Source organism: Lynx rufus, unplaced genomic scaffold (assembly GCF_022079265.1).
Source record: "Lynx rufus isolate CCGP_SWC_20201006 ecotype Redwood Valley unplaced genomic scaffold, mLynRuf1.p SCAF_4, whole genome shotgun sequence".
Classification (NCBI taxonomy): domain Eukaryota; kingdom Metazoa; phylum Chordata; class Mammalia; order Carnivora; family Felidae; genus Lynx; species Lynx rufus.
In genome coordinates, this window is record NW_025814856.1 from 35,888,019 (window position 1) to 35,905,403 (window position 17,385).

Sequence of the window (17,385 nt, forward strand, 5' to 3'; positions counted from 1 at the left end):
GAGAATGTTCTATAGCAATTTGACACAGGTGCAACACCCAAGCATGGGATCATTTTTCTGGCAATTCATGTGTACTGAATTTTACAAAAGCAAGGTGTCCTCCAAAGATTAGATTAGATAGAAAACAATAAAGCACAAAACTCGTCCCTCACCACAGATAACTGGGACACTGCTTTAAAACACGTGGCTCTGAGCACGGGCCCCTAAATAAGATTGGTTTCGAATTATGATAGATGTAGGGCACACTGTATTAAAAAAGATTCCCAGCCTGACTTTTTTTGAGGTTTCAATCACAATCCGACTGATCCATCTTTGTGTCTTTCTGGGTTGTTCTGTGTGGGGGATTAGCTAGCTGCATTTAGGTAGTGGTAACTGTCTGTGAGCATGATTCCCCTGCAGATGACTGTCTTTCTCGCTCAGAATTTGAGAAGAGCAGCCTTTTGTTAAATTTTTAAAAAGTTTTTTTTTTTTTTTTTTATGGCAGGGTAGGAAGTACCAGTGAGAAAGATTATGCTCATTTTTCTTTGTTTGAACATGCAAGTATAGGCAATACCATTTCTTCCCCCAACTCCAGCCTGCCTGGAGTCATTCACTGAAAAATAACAAATAGGGTGCCTTACCTTGAGTACACAGGACTTTGCATTCAGGAAAAAAAGCTCCACGGTGGTTTTATCCTTCAAAAATGATATGCTCTCAATGTAAAACCTGGAAAACAGTACAGAAGTGTGTTTCTTCAGATTTTTTTCCTTCTCTCAGCATGATTTTATGTCTTCATTTGGCATCCCCAAAGGCGCAGAGGATTTTGAGGAACGAGGAAATGCTTGTGCTTTTTTTTTCCTTTTAAAAGAAATCTGTAACCCGTATGTATATGTACATGCATGTACACATATATGCACATGAATGTAGACATATATGCACATAAAATCTCTTAACAGAAAGTTTTTGTGTGTTGGACGGCAAATTCAAGAGAAATCCAAAATGGTAACCAACTGCAAACCCAGCTTTCTCTGCGTTGCTCATTCTTTGACACATGTCTTGGGTGTTCATAATCCCTCAGGCAGCTTCAAAACAAAGCCCAGGTGAGCTTTGAAGGTTCAAAGTGGAAGTGGACTGAGTAAGAACTATATAATGGAACTGGGCGGTCTGCTCTGGTTGTCAGGCTTGAGGTGGGTGTGAGGGCCCCATGCCCACCTCACTCCTGTCCACCAGGCAAATTTCAATCACACCCTGCTCCTTCCCCGTCCTCCTTCCAGGCCAGGGTTTTCTCTTGGCTGGAAGCCAAGCCCTCAGTAGCACTTAACCTTGGACTTTTTTCATGCAAATCAGAGTATTCTAGGCCTACCCCATCCCCCTTGCCAGGGCCTTAGCTCATTCAGTGTGTGAGGCCACAGACTGCATGCAGGTCCCTGCTCTAAGGAGAGCTCTCACAGCCCCTGTAAGGAGAGGAGGGGGTCCTTCCCTACCCCTCTGTTTTCAAAATCCTGAAAGGATGAGGCTGGCCAGTGAAGGCTGAGCTCTGGGGGGTTTGGGGGGAGGGTCAGTGGGCCAGCTGAGGCCCAGAAGTTTTTCTCAAGTGTTGGAGGCTCATTTGATGAATAATGCATGAAGAGACTTAATGCCCCAAGACAGCTCACTGGAAGAGGAACTTGCCCTCCGACTGGGGAGAGTGCAGATCTACCAGGGCTAAAGTGGCTTGGTGAGCCTGACCTTAGCTCTGCACCGTCATGACCTCATGACCGTTGCTGGGCATTTGTTCCCCACCTCCCTCCCCCCAACAATGACAGAATGTTGGATAAATACACGAACTTGGAAAGGACCACAAATGCTTTAATCACTGAGATGGCAAAATCATTTGAAAAATTCCATCTCTAACCAGAAAGAGAATAAATCCACTTATATTTTCACTAACAAGGGCTTATCTTCTAAGTGAGATTAATGAAGACTGATGCCTGCTAGGTTTGTGAGGGAGGAAAGTGAAGGACTAAGACAGGGAGGAAAATGTGGGGTTGGGGGAAACCAACCAGTTTCTGATATAAATCAGTTTCTGATCTAGATAGGGAGTCCCTCCCCCATCATTTATTAGCTGCGTGGCCTTGGGTAAGTTCATTAGTTTCTTTGTGTCTTTTCTAAAATGGGTGTCATGATTACGCTTATCTCATGGTTTGAGGGTTCGGAAAGGATTAAAGGAGATAATATATGGAAAAGACTCAATACATATTAACAATTGTTAATAAAACCCCACATTCTGGCACGTAATGCTTTGTGGCCCAGGGGTAAGTGACTCAAGCTTTGAGTCTAAGATCCCAGCCCTATAAGAGGCAGCAGCAGTTGGCCTCAGAGGCCCCCTTGCTTGGTGTCCATCAGGGCAGTGACTCACTTCCTTCTGCCCCAGTCAGCTCCTGCTGTGGACTTGCCCTTCTTTCTCTGCCTGGGTGCCTTTGCTCCTGCCTCCCTCTATCTCCACTGTTTGTCACTCCCTCTGAGCGAATGCAAGTCAATTGTTTATCAATTCCTTATCCCACATTAGGAGCCTCTCTTGGGTTGAGCTCTCCTCCTTCCAGGCCAGTTAACTCAACGGCTGTATCCTGAAGGAACTTCCAGGTCAACTCGGTGTTGGTGGTGGCAGTTTCCTGCTTTCTTTGCTTCTACATGGACTTTTATCCCTGTCAACAGATGTAGGTTTCTGGCTGGCAGCTATCACAGCTACTGTTTCCTGAGCTCCTGCTTCTGGCTAGCGATACACTCAGCGCTTTTCATGCATCGTTTGATTTCATTCTCGGAGAATCATCTCATTTAATCTGTAGTACAGCTGGATGCCATTGGTAGCAGATGGCGAGGCCCTTTTACAGATGAGGAAACTGAGAGATGGAGATGTAAAGTCATCTTCCCCAAGCCATACAGGTAGGAAGTGGTGGAGCCACAATTCAAAGTAAGGCCTGTCAGACTTCAAAGTTCACATTCCAAATCACTATGATATAATACTTTCCTACAATAACAATCACAATGAAATGTAACATGCTTACAATGCCATGGGGCCCGAAGGAGGGATACAATTAACTCAGCTTATGAATCAGAAGGCTGCCAAGCTGAAATCCGGAGCACTAAGTGTCACAGGACACTAAATGTCCCCTTGGACAATTGAGCCGAGTCTTAAAGAATGCATGAGTTCACCAGGTAGCGAAGGGAGGAAAGGCATTCTAGGGAGAGGGCATTTTAGCCAGGCCAGTCCTCTGGCTAATTTTCATGAATTTAAGAAACCACATGCAGGGAGTTGGGTGGCTTAGCACCAAATCAGCTTGTGGCTTGTCTAACTCTGAACAGATAGCTTTATATCAGAAACTGGATTCACCTTATTTCTGAAGCCTAAGCCCCTAACTATACCCTAGTTCCAGTAAACAGGTCCCTATCTTGTTTCCCACTACTTTCTGGCGACCTGCCCTGTTGCCTTCTACTTTTCTTCCTAGGCATCTGATTACCTGTTCTCTCAATCCAGAATCCTCTCCCTCCCCCAAGGGGGCCACTGTAATGACTTCATATTTATGGAGTGTATGAAAAGTGCGTATCGTCCTTTGGGAGAATGGCTCCCCAGGCACACCTCTCAACATGTATCGTGAAGTGAGAACAAAATTCAGGGCTTCTTAATGAAATAAAACCAACTCTCCCAGACTCATAAAATAAAGACCTTTTGTTTCAGCCGCTTTTTGGCAAAAGGCTACTGTTTCCTTTCTGAACACTTACTTTGAGTGATTTCACCAAGATTTTGTGAAGTTCACACTTGCGGTTACATTTTCAGCCTCGAAATGAACTCAGGCTTTTTGACTTGGTATATGTTTTATAGACAAACCTCATACAGCTTAGTAACTACAATTTTTTTGAGAAGAAAATTTGCTTGAGCCATTTGCTTGGAGAGGTTTTGTCTCTAATGTGTGTGCTCCCTCCAACAGTGGTCTTTGTTCCTTTTTGATGGGACAGGTGTTCACCTAACCATTCATCAATGGTAACAGAACATCACACTTCAGGGGTGTGATAAAGATGGCTCGGGGGAGAGGGAAGACTGTCCAATGACAACACATGTGTGGCAAAAAGCAGAACATGGGAATTGTTTGGAATGGGCCATTTGTCAACAGTCACTTACGTGTAGGTGGCCAATATTTTCCTGTTGGGGCACTTATTCACAGAGATCAAAAGTCAACACCATAAAGTGGGGAAGAGACTACTTTGAGCTTCGTCCTGGGGCTTTGAACCAGCCACCTGGGCTCTCAGGGCTCACTTTCCTTACTTGACCACATACCAGAGAAATGAGATGTTTCTACATGTGTTCAACATAATGGGTGGTAGGCCATTCAGCAGTCAATGAGTGGTGGTGATTATTACAGTACTATTATTATTCCTCCATTGATGGGACGATAACAAAAGGCCTTGACTGAGTTGGGAAACTTTTTAAAACTTCAGCAGGTTATCTTTCCTAAGCTGTCTCTCTCAAGGAAACAAAATGCTCTCAAAGTGTCCATTTTAACCGAGAATAGGAAAATGCTGTGAAACAGCAGTCCTTCGGACCAGTTACAACTTGTTCTCTCCAACTGAGCATATTTTGTCTTCCAAGGCTTCCTTATGTCTCAGTGATATCTTTGAAGATGGTGAATCGGGCAAGAATTGCTCAATTACTTTGCATTTTGAACAACGCTGAGCTTGTGACTGGCGTCCCGCGAGGGGCCTCCTTCTGGGTTTCAGTCCATCATTGTGGGTAATTTCAGGCACTCACTGTGGCCGCGGGCCTAAGGAGATTCCTATCAGATCCCAATCCACATTCTGAGCAGGGAGATCTCTGCTTATTGCTTATAATGACCCTGCAACCTCCTAGTCTCGCTTTGTAACACATGCTGAAGACAGCAGAGTAATTTAAGATGTACTGCACTTTCTCCAAGCTATTAGGCAGGGCTTGTGGGAGTCTCAGATGCTCCTTTTATCTCTGGGAGGGGTGCAGTCTGGGAGAATTCCCCAAGGAAAGCACTGTTTGCTTCCACAATGTGCTCCCCCGCCAGGAAGACGCTCTCTCACTTCTGAATTTCTCTAGGAGAACCAGAGAGAGCCCTCTAGGGGAGCCTGTAGGAACCTGCCCTGTCGCTCCACTGCCACGCTGTGGCTCTTTGTGAGCTGCAGGAGGAAGGGCTGGAGGCCCAGGAGGGTAAGGGCCTTGCTGTGACCTGTTGGAAAGGGGAGGAAGTCTCCAGCCCCAGGCAATCTGAAGTATCAAAGTGCTTGCTTCTTCCCTTCAAAACTGCAAAACAGTCTGCTCTTGTCCTCCCTGAAGAAGGTAGGGACACAGGCTTGGAGAAGGAGGCAGGAAGAGAGGCAGGGGAGGTAAGATGGATAGGGTGGGGACAGCTGGGCACCGTGAATGATGAACATGGAATGATGAACAGGGCAAAAGTGACCTAAGCCAGACGGTCGCAAACCTTCCACATTCAAAGACTGTATGTATATCACATCATGACATTTTTTTTTTCATTCATTCAACAGTGTCTGTCATTTATATCATAAAAATCATTAACATTTACTGAGGGTCCACCTTATATGTTTACAGGTTTAATCCTCCAACAACAAGGTCCATTTTACAGCTGAGGAAAATAGGCCCAATAGAGGGTGCAAAACACCACAGAGCTAATAAATGGAAGAGTTGGGATTCAAACCCAGGAATGATGCCGAAGCACTGATTTTCGGTAGGTGGACTGGGGTGCCTCTGGCAATGCTGAAGACATTTTTTGGATTACCTTGACTTACAGGGCATGCTGGCATCTAGTTGGCGGAAGCCTGGGACCCTGCAAACATCCTACAATCCAGTATAACTGCCCATGACAAAGAATTACCTGCCCCAAATGTCAATAGTGCTGCTATTAAGAAACTCTGTGCTGAAGGCCAAGCTTTAACTTCTGCACCCTACAGCTCTTTGCACAAGTCAGATTACTCATTCTTTCCTTCTGCCCTTTCAATGTCACCCTGAGGACCGGTTATGTAGGAGAGGGAGCCGATTCCCACAAACGAAGTCTGCTTTTGATCAGAAAGCACACTGAGGAACATAATCCTGTAAGAAACATCAATTGGGATTGGGTACGAGTTTTGAGGTGTTCTGTGTCTTTCTGGAGCTCTCCTATGAATGAGGATGTTGGATCCTCACAGATGGAGACCTCTAACAAGTGCCTGGAAATTCAAGAACGGGTTATGCCATTTAGGAGGTCACGGTCAATATTAAGGCAACTAACAGTCACACCGTCCAGGTTCTGGGATATTGCGCGCTCAGATGGGAGTGTGGTGGGTGGCCCAGAGCACCAGCTGACCCCACACATCTGCTCAAAGAATCTCTGCTGGGCCCACACTAGGAGGAATCAGCTATTCCTCTGGGCTTTTGATCACATTCCTCCTTGAGGAGATAAACTTTGCTGTCTTCTCCTGCTCTTTGATAGCTTTAAAATAACTCAGGGTTAGCCACTCACAAACTTTCTAACTTCTCTTCCTTTTATCAATCATAATGCTTACATTAAAAGAAAAGTGCTTAAGTAATGTGTTCACTGTAGGAAAAAACATATATAGATAAGCAAAAAGACAAAAAAAAATCATTCCCATAATCATTCTATCCAGAGATTAACTACTGTTGACATTTTACACTTTTCCCCTACTCATAGATTTTACACAAGTGCAATCATGTTGCACATATTGTTTTGGGGTCTGCTTGAATATATTGGGGTGTCTTTCCATAGTAACAAGTCTCTTTTTTCACCAGTCTCTTTTTTTTTTTAAAACCTGTTGTGTTGTATTCCATATATGTATTTGACTTTTTTTTTTTTTTAATTTTTTTTTTCAACGTTTATTTATTTTTGGGACAGAGAGAGACAGAGCATGAACGGGGGAGGGGCAGAGAGAGAGGGAGACACAGAATCGGAAACAGCCTCCAGGCTCTGAGCCATCAGCCCAGAGCCTGACGCGGGGCTCGAACTCCCGGACCGCGAGATCGTGACCTGGCTGAAGTCGGATGCTTAACCGACTGCGCCACCCAGGCGCCCCTGTATTTGACTTTCTTAAAAAAAAATCAGGTGGAATGATGGGGACCCACAGGTTACAGTCATGATGCTTCCTTGAGTTTAACTCTTTTTTTTAATTAAAAAAAAATTTTAACGCTTATTTATTGTTGAGAGAGAGAAAGGCAGAGTGTGAGTGGGGAGCGGGAGAGGGAGAAGGAGACACAGAATCCCAAGCAGGTTCCAGGCTCTGAGCTGTCAGCACTGAGTCCAACGTGGGGCTTGAACTCATGAACTGTGAGATCATGACCTGAGCTGAGGTCGGATGCTTAACCAATTGAACCACCCAGGCGCCCCAAGTTTAGCTCTTATTTAAAGGCTGAGTGTTCCAGAACCAGGCCAGGGGGTGCTGAAAGCCTGAGAAAGTCTTTCAAATGCTCCATATTTTCAGCAACTTTGACAGAAATGGAGTGGTTTCCCTTCCATCCCCCACATTTCTACTACTATCCAATGAACACAGAGAGTTCTCAGCCCTGAGTGTCACAAACAACACTTTAAGGGTTACCTCTGAATGGCCAGTTACAGTCCTGGGGCATAGCAGAGGTGACTTGGAAAGAGGAGGAGGAAAAGCAGGGAGGAGAAGACGGAAGACCAGAAAGGGAGGGGGTGGGGGAGCAAGCAAGAAGTAGTCTACGAATAAGGGAGTGCAAGACCCTGAGACACTGCTTTGTGTGGAGCTGGGTGGTACCAGCCTGAGCCACCTCCGCCTGCCCTCCCCAGAGGGGATGGGAGGTTTTCCAATGAGGTCACGCCAAGTCCCTGCTCTCTGATTTAAATGCTTGTGTGCTCACTCACTATCAAGCTTTTCAAATGCTCACATCTGGGCTGCATTACCAAAGAGGCCCATGTGTTTGCAGAAGATAATTTACAGCAGCAAATAACAACCCCTGGCCTGGGGAAGTCCCCCGCAACTGGGGGAGTTTGGACTCACATGGAAATAGAGAATTGGTTCCATGAATTACGGTGCAGAAATAAATGATGGGGCCTCTATACACCCATGTGGCACACATGTATTTAGCATGTATCATTGAGCTTTTATAACTAAAGAAAAGACAAAGGTTTAATCCTGAAGTTCATAAAGGGAAAGCTAAGTGCCTTCACCTTCAATGTTTTCTTTCTTCCATGCAGAAGCAGCACGTGTTTTTGAGCTGCTCCCTGCGTCCTGGGGGAAACTAACCAAGAGAAAGTCGCCCTCTCCCCGAGACCCCCCTCTCTGACTGCAGGACCCCAATGTTTAGCTTAGGACTCAGTGAGATGATGCATGTCAAATATTTAGCCCAGTGCCCTCCATAGGGTTAATACTACATTTCAATAGAGAGAAAACTTCTTGAGAGCCAAACCGTATGGTATTTTTCTTTTTCATAAACACTACAACTTTTTAAAAATTGATATTTTCTTATATCTTTAAAGCACTTTGCAAAATTATTTTGTATCCCAATCTCTCTTTATTTGTCACACCAACTTGAACAATACCTTACTCACTGTCTTTAGTGCACCATATCGGAATCTGGGCCAGAATGTGGGGGATTTGGGAGTTGGAGGGGTGTGACCGTATAGTTTGAGAAATTCCTAGGACGATTCAGAAATGTGTCCCCCCTCCCTCTGGGGAAGTACTGGAATGAAATGTACTTAAAAAAAAAAAAAACCTAATCTCTTTTATTAAAGTGATCAATTGTTCACTGTGAGAATGCCATAACTTACTGAACCTATCTTCATTGTTGGCATTTGGATATTTCTAATTGTTTGCAACAAAAATAACAGGGATGCATATCCTTGTAATGTGCTACGACTGTAGGGAATCCTTTCTCATTGTGCATTAACTACTTGGTGACTGCACTTCAGTGACTGCTCTCAGTTATGGAATGAATAAATCACAGGGATGGAAGGTACAACATGGGCAATACGGTCAGCCGTATTGTAACAGCGCTGTATGGTGACAGAGGGTAGCTACCCTTGTGGTGAGCCCAGCATAATGTATAGAGTTGTCAAGTCACTATGTTGTACACTTGCAATTGATATAACATTGTGTGTCAACTATAGTTCAATTAAAAAAAAAAAAAAAAAAAAAGAGGTCCTGCGTATTTCCAGAGGCTCCCGTAGTGACCAATATCCAAACAAAACCAAAAGCCATCTTTGGTTCTATTCTTCACTGACTAAATGTGTAGCCAACTCAGGCAAGACCTCGAGGGTTATTGGCGGTGTCTACTGGGATATAACTCCCACCAACAGTTTTGTTCTCTCAAAAGAGAAGGCTAGAGGCCCTCTGGGAGGCACTGGACTTCACAGGGATGCATGTAATCGCCTTCCTGAGATCTCCAGAGAATGACATTCCACTAAGTGACCTCGATCAGTTAATTCTTTGTGTGCTTTTGCCTTATCATTCCTTTAATTAAGTTGCAGTAACAACAAGTACTTAATTGGAATAATAACAAAGACTATTATGATCTCACTGTACTGTTGGGAGGAAAAATTACGCAAATAATTAAAAAGTTGATAAGGGTTTTAAACATGCAAGTAGTTAAGGGGAAGTAATGGCTTGTGATTATGGGATACTCTCGAGATAACACTCAAGTAAGTGCTGAAACTCACGGAATGAGTAGCAGGCTACTTGGGTATCTCAGGAACCTGCTTCGAAAAGATAGGACTGCCTTATGAATGACTGAATAGGAAGGAAGACAGAGCTTTCTTCCCTCTTATTTTGAGACCAAAACTAGACCAGATATCAGCTGTTCAAGAACGAGTTCACAGTCTGGTGACTAAATAAATGGTAGTTGTTAAGTTCTCCAAAGACAAAGGGTTTTGCTGAGGAGGTATGCTGCGTAAATACTACATGTGTGTGCAAAGATAAAAAACCAAGGATGTCAGGGCGCCTGGGTGGCTCAGTTGGTTAGGCATCTGACTTCAGCTCAGGTCATGATTTCGCTGTTCCCGAGTGGGAGCCCTGCATCAGGCTCTGGGCTGACAGCTCAGAGCCTGGAGCCTGTTTCAGATTCTGCATCCCCCTCTCTCTCTCTGCCCCTTCCACACTCACGCTCTGTCTGTCTCTCTCAAAAATAAACATTAAAAAAAAATTTTTTTTAATTAAAACAAGATTAAAAAAAAAGCAAGGATGTTAACTGCAGCCTACATTAACATAGACATAATTGGAAGCAGCCTAGTGCTTCATCGGGGACTGGACACCTCAATTACGAAAGTGCAAAGAAATAAAGTAGATTTTTACATAAACAAGGAAAAATCTCCAGGTAAAAACAAAGTAAGTCACCAAGTAACTATCATCCTTACTTTTCTCTAAGAATAAAAGGGAGCTGGAGGTAGAGGGGAGGGAGGAAGGCTGGGGAGAGAGAGTAATTTCATATAATTTGAAATGTTTACAGTGACACTATAACATTTTGTGAAAAAATATAATGATGTTGGGCCACTGCTCAGACACAAGATGAAAATTTCTCTATTCTCTGCCCCCTGCTTAATTACTAATACTCACTTTTTCCTATTGCTTGCTAGTTTGTGTTTGCCCTTTTCTCCATTTCCACAAACACACACACTCATGTCATACTCTTTCCAGGAAAGTCCTGTATTTTTCTCTAGGATTTCCACCCATTTCTCCACACCAGCTATGCTCCTGGACAAATCACCATTTATGTGACCTCCTTCCTGGGTTTCAAAAATATGATTTCTGGTGACATGAAAGAAATTCTAGGCCAGCGTGCAGAGCGAAAAGCAAAAAACAAATTGGGGATCATCCATACTTTATTTACTGAGTAAGGAGCAGTTATCATCCACAATCACCATCAATTCATATAAAACAAGATACTTAAGAAAAGATGGGACATCTTATTACCATAAGGATTTAATGTAGCAGACTCAAGTGAAAATTTTGTTAAAAAGCGTGTAAAACAATATGATTTTGTTAGGTAATCATAGTATATAAATTCTAAAAAAGGATAATAAGAAGCTTCCACGATGATGTCATAAAACAAAGCATATTTCTTTCTTTCTTTTTTTAGTTTTGCTATCAAAATGATAAAAGGATCTGCTTCTGAACTAGACTGTCTAATGTGGGGCTTGAACTCACGACCCAGAGATCAAGAGCTGCATGCCCTACCGACTGAGACAGCCAGGTGCCTCAAACAAAGCATATTTCAACATCCAAAAAATAACATAAGCCCAGAATACAGAAACATGCTTTAGGTTGATCTAGTGTTACGAAAGCTTATTTAGATTCCTGGGAAATCTACTACCTTACCTTATTTTACCATATTTAGCTTCAGACAAAGAAGACAACTTATCATGAAATTTATCATCAAATTCAGGTAGTGAGAAGAGTGGCTAATGCACAAAAAGGGGCTTTCAGCAAGACTGGTAGTGTTTTATTTCTTAAACTAGGCACAGGAACACAAGTGTTAATTTTTATAACATTTTATTTATCTCAGAGTGTGCATATTTCATGTGGAAAAACATTCCCATCATGGGCGGGCTCTAAGAAATCACTGTTTGAGTTGAATGCATCCATTTCTGGAGGAAACATACATGGAGGCCCATAGGTATGGGTAAGTCAATTTCCTAATTAAGCAGAGCTCAGAGAACAGGTCAAGGACTCCTTACATCTTTCTCAGCAATCTCTCTGCCTGCAAGCTGAATTCAGATTTCTGTACGGTTAAGATAATTCTTTCCATGAGCATTTGTTTGCATTTTATCGTCTATTCAAACTAAGGCGTGAAATTGTATAAAATTCAATCCTTTCCACAGTCTAGGAAATGTCCATACATAACATGTAACAGTAAATGTTTGCCATATTTCAAATGAAAAAAATACTAAAGGTATGTTGAGTCAGAAACAAGCTATGTACTAAAATACAATGTATTTTTCACCTTTAAGTTGATCCAGAAGACTTTGAGGAATAAAGGAAGGTGATTCTACCCTTCATCTTCAAAGAAAACAATCCTACACGGTATCTATGGCAACTTAGTCTCCAGACTAAGACAGTAGAGAATCTTTTTCACATAATGTTTTGATGGGTCTGTTCTTTTTTTTATTCTCTAGTGGATCACAGATTTTTTTTTTTTTTAAGGGAGGTGAGAATGCTGGATGTTTCTATCGGTACCTACCTCACAGCGAAGTGCAAAATGGTTGCGCCTGGTTTCTTGGGCAGATCATGGTCAAGAACTCGGTGATCTAACTGTAGCCAGTTCTGCTGACCTCTGTGAGAGGAAAGCAAAGAAAAAGGATCAAACAGAAGTCAGAGAAAGGTTCAATAACACACAGGGTTGGCAAAGCTGTGGGGAAAGTGTCATACACGGATGGTAGGTGTATAACCTGTTACAACTGGTACTAAGACCAATTTAACAATTACTATCTAAATTATAAAAGCATCTGCCTCTGAACTAGACTGTCCACGTGCAAGAGTTTAGCAAGATAAACTTGTGCATGTGAAAAATGGACTAAGTATAAAGTCACTTACTTTAGCATTGGTTGTAAGAGGAAAAAGGCTCAAGACAACCTATACATGTCCAACAAGGTCATGTTTAAAAAAATAATTTAAACTGAGAAATAATATACAATGTAGCCACACAAAAGAGGGAGAGTATGTTTACAAACCTATTTTTAACAATTTCCAGACATGGTGTTGAATGGAAAAGCAAGATGCATGACTGTGAGTACAGAATATAGCCCTTTTAAAATTAAAAAATACACACACACACATATATATAAAATATCTCTGAGATGATAAATAAGAGACTAACACTGGGTGCCTTTGGAGGTAAAAAGAAAACTAATTGAACCTTAATACATTAATCTTTAAATTCTTATTAAATATGATATATGAATATTTTAGATAGTCAAGAAGGAGAAAACTGGTTTAATGAAATCATCAGACACATATAACAGTACTACAGTTTCTTTAAAAGTACAGGGTCAAAGGCTCTCTGAGTGCTGTTTCTATACGTATATTATGGACCTCCTAATATTTAAGCTTGTATTTGTTTATTTACTCAAAAGCCTAAAGTTCATGGATATAAACAGTTCTCCTTAAATTGTGACCTCTCAGGGATTAAAAGGGTTGATGACTTGGGATCATTTCCATGACTTTTCCAAGGCTGTCCAACCAGTTGGGCCATTGTAGACTGTATATTCCCAGAAGGCATAGACTCCATTTTGCTTGCTTATGTAAAACTCAAAAACATGCAAATAGTGATGGGGTGTAAAATTATAATAAAACCTGTAATGGGCCAGAAGATATTTTCCAACCTATTTTGGTCTTTGAGTAAATAATTTTTAACTCAGAAAACTCTAAGCTGTAGTCATTTTAAGTAGATAGGAAATACTAATAATAGTAATAATAAAGAAGAAGAGGAAGAAGAAAAAGAGGAAGAAGAAGAGGGAAAAAAAGGAGGAGAAGGAGAATGGAGGAGGAGGAGGAGGAGGAGAAAGAAAATGGAAGAGAATGGAGGAGGAAAAAAATGGAGGAGAATGGAGGGGGAGGAGGAGGAGGAGGAGAGTGAAAGAGGAGGAGAGTGAAAGAGGAGGAGGAGGAAGAGGAGAATGGAGGAGGAGGAGGAGAAAGAGAATGGAAGAGAATGGAGGAGGAAAAAATAATGGAGGAGAATGGAGGAGGATGAGGAGGAGGAGAGTGAAAGAGGAGGAGAAGGAAGAGGAGAATGGAGGAGGAGGAGGAGGAGGAGGAGGAGAAAGAGGAGGAGAAGGAAGAAGAGAATGGAGGAGGAGGAGGAGGAGGAGGAGAGTGAAAGAGGAGGAGGAGGAGGAGGAGGAGGAGGAGGAGAAAGAGAATGGAAGAGAATGGAGGAGGAAAAAAAATGGAGGAGAATGGAGGAGGAGGAGGAGGAGAGTGAAAGAGGAGGAGAAGGAAGAGGAGAATGGAGGAGGAGGAGGAGAGTGAAAGAGGAGGAGAAGGAAGAGGAGAATGGAGGAGGAGGAGGAGGAGAGTGAAAGAGGAGGAGAAGGAAGAGGAGAATGGAGGAGGAGGAGGAGAGTGAAAGAGGAGGAGAAGGAAGAGGAGAATGGAGGAGGAGGAGGAGGAGAGTGAAAGAGGAGGAGAAGGAAGAGGAGAATGGAGGAGGAGGAGGAGGAGAAAGAGAATGGAAGAGAATGGAGGAGGAAAAAAATGGAGGAGAATGGAGGAGGGGGAGGAGGAGGAGGAGATGGTGGAGAATGGAGGAGGAGGAGAGTGAATGAGGAGGAGGGAGAAGAGAAGAATGGAGGAGAATGGAGGAGGAGCAGGAGAAGAGGAAGAAGAAGGAGGAGGAGGAAGAGCAAGAGAAGGAGGAGAAGGGTAAGGAAGAGAAAGTGAAGGAGAAGAAGAAGGGCTTCTCATTATTGAGCAACTACTCTGTGCCACCTAAGCTGGAACTTTTTACATATTGCAGCTATATTTTACAATAAGGTTGCAAAAAAGGTGGCAAAGTTAAGACTTAAGTTCAGGGCTTTGAGTACAAGACTCTGGATACAGGAAACTAAAGGGTTGAATCAGCTTTTATAACTTTGGGCTGGTCTCTGTCATTTACTAGTCTCAACACTGGAAAAAATGTGTCTTTGTTTCTGTGATTTTAAGATGAGGCTTATGATAATTGTCCCTAGCTTTACTTGGAGGACTATTACAAAGATAAATAAGCTGATATAAATGATATAAGGGGAAGTTTTTAGAAATACTTCTTTTGTGCATAAAAAATAGAAACATGGGAGTTAGAAGGTAAGAGATTCTTCCCCTGTATTTCATGCAGTTTAGAATGGTACTGAGTTAAAGACATATGCCAACTTCAGACATGTTCAAATATATGTCTTAAAATACATAAAATAGCATATACTATCAGGTCTCAAAAGATTTTAGGGAAAATGAGACTAATTTTGAATCATTTTTCTTGCTTTTATATAGGAAAGATGTGGCATCATTAAAAAAGCACAGTGTATATTTACACGAACTTGCGTGGAATCATGTCCAAGAATGAATAAAGCAAACTGTATAATACCATATACAGCATAAATCAATTATATTAAACAAAGATGCACACTGAAAACACCATTATCTATGGATGAAATGCTTATAGTTCTAGAGAGGTCTAGAGTAAACTGCAACATTTGGAGTGGGAAGATAATCAAAAGGGACTGGCTTCAACTATCATGTTAAATGATTTTTATAAAAACACATTTATGTATATGTAATATAAAAATATTTTTTAAAGGATAAATTAAATATTATATTTAAAAAAATCTACCCAGGGGCACCTGGCTGGCTCAGTTGGAAGAGCATACAACTCTTGATCTTGGGTCATGAGTTTGAGTCTCACATGGGTGTAGAGATTATGACAAAAAAATAATAAACTTAAAAAAATCCATCCACAATCTCACAACAAAATAAAATTAGAAGAACAAAAAGTGGAAAACTACCCATAACTCTATCACCGAGATATAATTAAGGTTAACGTGTTGTTTTACAGTCTCTGAGACTAAAATGAGATCAAAAAGCACTTATTGCTTATAACCTGCTTTTCTCAAATTTTTCCATCAGCAAATATTCTAGATCTAATCAGTATCTCACGAAGTTGAATCTACACATTCACCTCTATGAAACTGTGCACGCAGGTCAACCCTAAAGCAAACTTTTTCGGTGAGAGGGTGACGAAGTATATATAGAAGTATATGGGTCAAAAAGCCCTTCATCTCACATCCATCGAATGGGATGGTAATCAAAACTCACAACTGTGTTGTAAAACCTATTTATTTCTTCATAAACAAAGCTTATTCAACAAAGCCTTTCAAAACAGTGGAATTAAAAAAAAAATCAAGTGAGTTGAAGAGATGGGAACCATTTTGGCGAAATTCAACGCGGCTATCTCAGGAGGGCGAGACTGCCCTCTAGGGGTGAAAGACTGCCTCTGCACACCGATCACCAGGAGGTACTTCCAAGCATAATCTCAAGGAACTCTACCCCGCCCTCCAGCAGGGCCACGGATTTATTTTTGTTGGTCACCATCACTACCTTTCTTATGTAACGGCACAACTCTATTTTTCCATTTCTCTTCTTGGCCTGTGGAGTAGGGCATAGACAGTGGCTAGTTTCATTGACAAAATGTTCCCCTCAGCGTTGCCTTACTCTGTTTAGAGAAGTTCACTGAAGGCAAAAGGCTGATGTGGCATCTAGGTTGGAAAATACAATTCAGACAGCATCCTGGGAGGGATCCGACTCAGTGGTTTTATGGGGGGCGGGGGAAAGGGAGTGCTGAAAGAAAATACTTTCCAAAAATATTTACCAGACAAAGAAAAAGAGCTAGGCTTGTGACCAAGACATTCCAAAGAGACACCCTTAGACAGAAGCAATTTTCCAGACCTGTTCCCCAGAAAGGTGGAAATGGCCAAATCCACCCCCCCGCCCCGCCCCCAAGCCCTGCTCATACTTCTTCTGAAAATAAACACAGCAAGAGCCAGAAGACACCTTCCAAACTGGTCATAATTCAAAAATAGACTCTGCTGTCACTTGCAGGGGAGTACACAGAGGACAGTTTGGAGCCAGGCTTCTTGGAAAGACTATAACCATCAACCACTGTCGCCAAAGGAGATAGCTGGAGGAGGCGCCTGAGTGAGACTTTCTTCTCCCAGGAGAGGATTTAGAAAGAAATCCCAGAGGAGAAGAGGGGGAGGGTGGCCCAAGGCATTAGAGAAAGTCATTCATATTATTCCTTTTCCTTCTGAAGAGAAAGTCTGATATCTGCATGCCTGATTTATGCACTGCTTGGTTATGCTCACCTGAACTGGGAGCTTTCCCAGAAGCCATCCATGTAGCCAGGACCCCCTTTTCCAGCCCAACATGAACACTGGAGCCTGGGGAACTTGCAACACCAGTCATGAATTATGTAACTCCTGGGCATAACATCCTGCAGTGGCCTAGGATCTATGTGACACGCAGGGCTCACTCACCTATGATCTTGTCCTTCTTATATCTTGCTCCACCGTGTAATCATATACATTACTATGCTCATGCACTGGCCCATAGAATAAGTCTTCCCTGGAATGTCATCTCCCATTCCTCTCCACTCTACCCCAAGTCTACTTGCCTTGCACTGTCCATTGGTAATTACCCTCTTTTTAAAAAAAAATATTTATTTATTTATTTATTTATTTATTTATTTATTTATTTTGAGAGAGACAGAGAGCCTGCAAGTGGGGGAGGGACGGTGAGAGAGAGAATCCCAAGCAGGCACTGCACTGTCAGCATGGAGCCCGATGTGGTGCTTGAACCCACGAACCATGAGATCATGACCTGAGCCAAAATCAAGAGTCAGATGCCCAACCGACTGAGTTA

At 42.3% G+C, this 17,385-nt stretch overlaps 1 protein-coding gene across 1 annotated transcript in view; it reads right to left on the reverse strand.

The window, feature by feature from the left end:
* Window positions 1–17,385, reverse strand: part of FRMD4B (FERM domain containing 4B) — a 123,934-nt gene that overhangs the window by 101,634 nt on the left and 4,915 nt on the right. Inside the window, exons 3-4 of the mRNA XM_047096411.1 lie at window positions 12,179–12,271; window positions 621–705 (exon numbers count right to left, since the gene is read on the reverse strand). Of these exons, the coding sequence (XP_046952367.1) occupies window positions 621–705; window positions 12,179–12,271 (178 nt within the window). The remainder of the gene's footprint in view (window positions 1–620; window positions 706–12,178; window positions 12,272–17,385) is intronic.